The sequence below is a fragment of the Epargyreus clarus genome, unplaced genomic scaffold, assembly GCF_041222505.1.
Source record: "Epargyreus clarus isolate Ecla_fem2 unplaced genomic scaffold, WU_Ecla_fem_2.2 ptg000032l, whole genome shotgun sequence".
Lineage (NCBI taxonomy): Eukaryota > Metazoa > Arthropoda > Insecta > Lepidoptera > Hesperiidae > Epargyreus > Epargyreus clarus.
This window is the reverse complement of record NW_027332237.1, coordinates 3,896,415-3,903,259: the sequence shown is the minus strand read 5'-3', so window position 1 is coordinate 3,903,259 and position 6,845 is coordinate 3,896,415. Positions and strand designations below refer to the sequence as shown.

The 6,845-nt window shown below is 37.1% G+C and overlaps 1 protein-coding gene across 1 annotated transcript in view; it reads right to left on the bottom strand.

Moving 5' to 3' along the window:
• wwk (anoctamin 8 white walker) overlaps positions 1-6,845 on the bottom strand; it is a 31,843-nt gene continuing 24,998 nt past the window's right edge. The window contains exons 18-24 of the mRNA XM_073090217.1: positions 6,596-6,727; positions 6,038-6,162; positions 2,685-2,778; positions 2,212-2,340; positions 1,646-1,766; positions 998-1,140; positions 1-197 (exon numbers count right to left, since the gene is read on the bottom strand). Coding sequence (XP_072946318.1) covers positions 102-197; positions 998-1,140; positions 1,646-1,766; positions 2,212-2,340; positions 2,685-2,778; positions 6,038-6,162; positions 6,596-6,727 — 840 coding nt within the window. The 3' untranslated portion in view covers positions 1-101. The remainder of the gene's footprint in view (positions 198-997; positions 1,141-1,645; positions 1,767-2,211; positions 2,341-2,684; positions 2,779-6,037; positions 6,163-6,595; positions 6,728-6,845) is intronic.

Genomic DNA, 6,845 nt, shown 5'->3' with positions numbered 1-6,845 from the left:
CAGATTCGATAGCGATTCTTTAACATCAGGTGTGACTGTATTGCTGCCTACATAGTATAGATTTAACCTTGGTTATCGCCAGGGGTGTTCAAGCGTGGCCCCTAGAAAGCGTTCCTTGGTTTCACATCGTCCACCTGGATGAGTTGCTCGATCGGGATCAGGGATAGCTCGCCACCGAGCATTGGGGCTGGGGGTCCCTGGAGAATTAAAATATATTTTAATGATACATATTATGAACAAACCCTTAGATACAGGTTTGTACAGTGTACACGGCTGTATGTGAATCTTTTATGAGACATCAGTAGTGTGCAATGCGTTATTGTTTTAAATAATATCGGTACATATTAGATATATCGTAGGATTGGATATAAATCCTCTAAATGAAATGGTACTGTTCATATAGCTTCCTGTATGATATTTAACCATAGCATTTAATACAAAATTTACTAAACCTGATTCTCAGGATGGCTGGACATTTTAACACAAGTGGCAAACAAGTAATGAAATATGTCCGAGTAAAACCTGACATGAGAAACCTCCTAATCCTAGACATATTTGACCTAACTGTCTTATTTTATTTCATGTTCTAACGTAACCCATCTTATAGCGTTTCATAAAGCTTTGCCTAGCAGCGGAATATAATATCAGTTGTAGCACAGGCGTTACACTTATGCGCGTAGTGAGATCTGTTAGATGCATGATACCATTAAAAAAAGCGTCATCTCTTATGAATTGCGAGAGTTAGTATCATAACACAGTACAATCAGGGGCATAGTGTGGGTACTATCAGGTATATGCGGGGCCTGTCTATTCGCTTGAGTAGCCGTCTCTCTAACCCTTCCGATTTCTAACGAGAACCCAACGGGGAGGTCTTAATATGGTCTTTGCAGCGACCTCTATCGCTCTCCGAGCCCGAGTAGAAACACTATAACTGAATAGAGCGCCATCTCTTATGAAGTTTTAATAGCTAACTACGATGTGTAATGTCTGTACTCACGGGTGTAGTGTGTGGCCTGTCGGGTGTGTGCGGAGAGTGTTTATCAGCCTGGGCAGCCGCTTCCCTTGCCCTTCGGAGCCCTAAAGAGAACACCGCTACCGATCGCACCCGCTTTACTAACGCCGCTTTCGCTCGGGAACGACCTGCGGATATCATTAAAATATATATTTATTGATTTCACTTATTGTTATTGTACATCTTATATAAATAATTCAGTTGGAGAACATGTCTTAGAAAAACAGAGATTTAATTACCATTTGAAATCGTCAAAATGAATTATGACGTTTTGTAGATAAATAATTCACCCACTATAGCAGCTAATCCACCCCAGATAAGATTAGATTTCTACCTGAGATCGGCCACAGATGCGCCGCTACACCTGAGGACTAAGCTGGAACGCCTCGGAAAAGTGTGTCTCCCTTACCAAACTAAGACGCATTAGCGTTTAACACTGTTGTTATTAGGTAGAAATAGGAGTGGTGGTGGTGCCGGCGGAGTCGAATCACAAAGGGTGCTACCACCGTCAGAGCCACCACCACTTATCATCAGATGGACTACATGCTCGTCTGCTACTCCTATACACAAAAAAAATCCACGCTAACACAAGCACAGCGTGTTATAAATACAAATTGTGTATATGATACAAACTGCTCTTATCGCGCGGCTTGTCGTCCTCACTAGAAGTGGCGCTGGTGTCGAGCGACGGTGTGACTGAGGGCGCCGCTAGATCTGGCTCCGAACCGCCCGCGCTCACGCTGCCTGACAGCTCCTGTACAATAATAGACTCTTTATAAATAAATCAGCTCCTGAAAAATCAAACGACTCTTTTTTATTACTCGTTTTTGCTTTGTGATTGAAATTGAACTATAATCATTATAGATATTTTGAACATTTTTTTATTTATATATTAAACTAAATATCGTCGATAATTACCAAACAAAATATAAGAATATTGGTTGAGTGAAAGAGAAAAGGTGCAGAAGACAAAATGCTTAAATAAATATATTTTTAATTTTATTTATTTTAAGTGCCTTCGCAATTAAATTGAAAGCGATCAATTTAAAAGGTCAATCAGGGCTCAGCAACCACCATTTTATTTTCAAATTTTAATAGATTGTTATTATAATGTTAACGTTAGTATACCGGAGGGCGTAGTTTTGATTGCTTCCGTTGACGAACGGAGTAGGGGATGTGTTACAAATATCTCAACTGACCTGCAAGGTAGGGTTGACGAGAGGCCTGTGTTGCGTGGGGTGGGGGATGCAGTGCGCGGATCTGTGCAGGGGCTCGTCTCTCAACCCCCTCACCCCTAGCAAGGATAGCGGCGCTCCCGGGGTTCCTTCCTGGAATATAAAATAAGCATTAAAATATTTATATATAAATATAAATATTGACGTATGATATCTATTGTCACAGATTTAATGTATACAACAATATAAGTTTTAGATAACATATTGGTGAATTTATCAAGTTTGTGTGGATGGTCAAATGTGAAAGTATAAGAGATAGCGATAAATGTTTATATGAGTTACGGGCTCGATCTAGATAAATAACACAGAATAACATAACTCAATTTTTCAAAATTCTACTTCCCTGTTACATTTCTTTCCGTATTAAGAGTATTAACATCTTATCTGAAAATACCCTGTGAACTATTTTAAAATAATGACAATACAATGATCCATACCTTACGTCGAATAGGTTTCGTAGGGCTTACATCAGGTAGTATTTGAAGGGAGCCCGTGGTCACTGTAGGTTCCGTTATCGACGCCGCTTTGGGCCTGAAATGTGTGGTACAGTTCCTTAAGGGCTAGTTCCATTCGAAAAAAGGGTATTATAAAGGTCTTGGAAGATAGTAAGCTGTTTTAAGTGATATTATTGACAATCTGGGATATATTTTGATGAAAATAATACGAATTTTGAAATGATAAAAATAAATTTATTACCCACTAAAGGAGTAAAATTAAAAGAAAAACTTATGATACTTATGATTCTTATAGGAATAAATATGTTAACTCTTAATATGAAGAACAATTCATCAATTATTTCTTTGTATAATTTTACGTATAGAGAGTATAAATACTAGGAATTTATTAGTTTAGGTACTTATTGTATGACTATTCTCCAATTGTCAATAATTATTCACTTAATCTAAACACAGTTGTAGAATAAGGAATGTGCAGTGAATGATTCCATATGAAGAAAGTGAAACAGGTAATGATAAAAATATAAATTGTATAAATACAATAAGATAGCAAATAGTAAATAGAAATAAAAAGTATATAAAAGAAATTACCTTATCTACTTCTGGACTACGTTGATAGTGAACTTGGCCTTCTTTTTACAATGTGCTTAAATTGTAATAAAATAATTTTTTTCATTTAATCTTCATACATGTATTAGCTATCGAAAATATTCGTATAATGGGTCGAAATTATTAACAGGACTCTTTTTAGGAAGAAACAATTCATATTATTATTAAATTTTTTATATAAGAAAATTGACGTAAGATTTCCGTGATTATACATATTCAAAAACAACATTGTTATTGTCATACTTGCTAAAACGTATTATATTCATCCAATGACGAATTATAAAGTTTAGAATAAAGTATCATATCATTGATCAGCAAAATTATATTAAAGGCGGTGTCGATTACCTACTCAAATTACTATAAGGCCTTTGAGTTACAAGTCAGTGTTGCAAGCGTAGAAAAAACTACAAAGAATCGAGTAAAATATTTATTGCAAATAAATAAAAAATACAAGATAATTAGAGGTATAATAATAAGCATAATGTTAATAAAATACTGACTGAATGGAAATATCATAAAGACGGAATATACGCTGAAACTACACACCCATCCAGGCTTAATTTACTTGTGTAAATTAACTGAAAACAAAAGAATAAAACAAAATTATAATCTATTCACGCATATCATAACACTATACTAAATCAACTGTTACTATATCGTCACATTTCACCAAAGCATTTTACTAAGTCCTAATTTATTAATGTAAAATAATATTAACTACTATGTGTCGTTTGCAAAACTTGGCTCAGACACTGCCGTGCAGTGTGTATGAAATAAAAAAAATACTTTTATTTATGAAAACTCTTATTTAGTGCATATGTACACTTAACCAACTTTACTATGTCCTATTTTGAAATATTTATGCAATTTAGTAATAACCAATTTTTGCTAACCAAAGTTCAACATTTAAGAGTTATTGCCTTGAAAATTATTGGAAATTAGAAATTTTTAATTTTGATTATAAGCATGTTTCAATATGTATAAATACTAAAAACTGTACACTGCTGCTACAAATGTCATATATAAGAGAATAGCTGTGGTCGCAAAAATAGTATAATTATATCTTACATTAAAAAGTTAGGACTTTATGTATACACCAATCCTTTAATATAGCATACAAATGTTCACCAAAATCAACCAAATTCTGCCTTATCGCCTGTTAATTATACAGTTTCTTTAACGATACAAAACCGAATTCAGTGAATATCGTTCTCATTTTAATACACAATATTAAAGGTCAGGCACTGCTTTCTTCAACATCATGCATAGCAATAAAATACAATGTATATGTATAAAAATATGTATTTATTGTTTCTACAGTATACGTTCAAAATGTTAGCTACATCAATTGCGCATATTAATGATTGTTCTTCTTAACGTTGTGATAATATGATATCATGACTCGATAATTGACACGAACATTTGGATATATTAGCAAAAAAAAATATTGTTACTTTTCATCCTTAGAAAATATTTCATACTCTGAATATAATATGTAATTGCTTATTAGAATACAATTATTGTAAACAGCCCAACCCCTAAGATCTTTAGATTTGGATCCAAGTGACAAAGTGACACAATTTTTTTTAAATATAATATAGGAGTAGCAGACGAGCATACAGTCCACCTGATGGTAAGTGGCTACTGCCGCCCATGGACATCTGTAATCAACCCCAGATAGGATTAGATATTCCTACCTGAGATCGGGCACAAATGCACCGTTACCCCTGAGGACTAAGCTGGAACGGCTCGGAAAAGTCTGTCTCCCTTACCACACCCTTCAAACCGGAACACAGCAGCGCCTAACACTGCCGTTACTGCTGCCGGAGTCGAACCACAAAGGGTTCTACCACCTTCAATGAGGCGTCCCAACTTAGTGCTTAGCAACCACATCCTATGATTCTCCTGAAGTAAACACAATGTTTAATTAGGGGCTGGTCATGTCTATGACTACTTAACATCAAGTTTCAACATCAACAAACATTTGTTTAGTGTTTTCTTATTGTATACATGACTGATATCATCGACGATCTTTACGGAACAATGTATTTCGATGTGACGATGTGGATAAGTGCTGTATGAAGTGTATAATATAATAAAATATTATTATAACATTATTATATCGCTTAAACATCTAGTTAACTCATGTAATATTAGCCTATAAAATGCATTACCAACATTAAGGGCCTTTTCCTATCACGCGGATTGGTGTCCGCAGGCGGATCTATACCCTTCATATGAGTTTTTTACTTTTTACCTTTACTCGATAACGTTCAGCTTGTTCGCGTTCAGTACGTTCGTTCGCGTATTGGCTCATACAGCGCCCCCGTGAATCGTATCGGACCGTATCGGAAAAAAATAGTGTTGCGGCTGCTCGAGCTGCGCACGTGGTCCGCGCTCGTGCAGTCCGCCTTTTTTTTACAATATAGGAGTAGCAGACGAGCATGCAGTCCCCCTGATGGTAGGTGGCTACTGCCGCCCATCGACATCTGTAATCAACCCCAGATAGGATTAGATATACCTACCTGAGGCCGGTCATAGATGCTCCGCTACCCCTGAGGACTAAGCTGGAACGCCTCGGAAAAGTTTGTCTCCCTTACCTTCAAACCGGAACACAGCAGCGCCTTAACACTGCTGTTATTAGGTAGAAATAGGTGTGGCGGTGGTGTCGCCGGAGTCGAACCACAAAGGGTTCTACCACCTGCGACTGCAGGGGGTGTGGTTACCTGAAGGGCGGTATCTCGGGGATCTTGCCGATGTTGATGCGGCGGCGGTCGGGCGGCGCGGCGGGCGACGTCGGCGTGTTGCGGCTGCTCGAGCTGCGCACGTCGTCCGCGCTCGTGCAGTCCGACTGTAGCACGTTGGATGTTAGTGGGTTCGATTCCCGGTCGAACAGTTCGAAATATAATTTTAGATTCCTATTCTGATTTCTGTTTGCGTGCACAATACGAAACGTCAAGTCCCAGGGTTATTTCATTAGTATTAAATTATTATTATTTATATAGTTTCCGCCCAATTGACTTACGTCCCTACATAATCATACTATATTATACTTTCTATACCCCTTCATCCATTTAAAAAAAGTCATGTAGAGATCTATTCATAAACGTCTATTTCGTAATAAAAAAAATGCCGTGTTGACTATATAAAAAAAGTTCCTTTCGCAGCAAATGCACCGATTCCCATTATTCAAACGTGGTAGAATATGCTTCAACAGAGACAACTTTATTTTTTTCTAACCTCAACCAATTAATTACAGCAAAAATAAATGCATAATAACTGACCAATAAAGGAGCGTGCGCGTTCTTAATAGCCTCGCGTCGTTGGAACTCCACCTTGGCCATCTCGGTGGCGAGCCACGCCGGGATCTCCGGGATTCCGATGCGTAGCGCCAACACTATTATCAGGACCACGTGCTGAAACAAACGATGGTATATTCAATTGTGATATTTTAACATGTGATTTATATATTTCGAACCTTAGTTTAATAAAAGGTGAGTGATCGTCTGGAAGTAGTAGTAGGTTATTAATTAC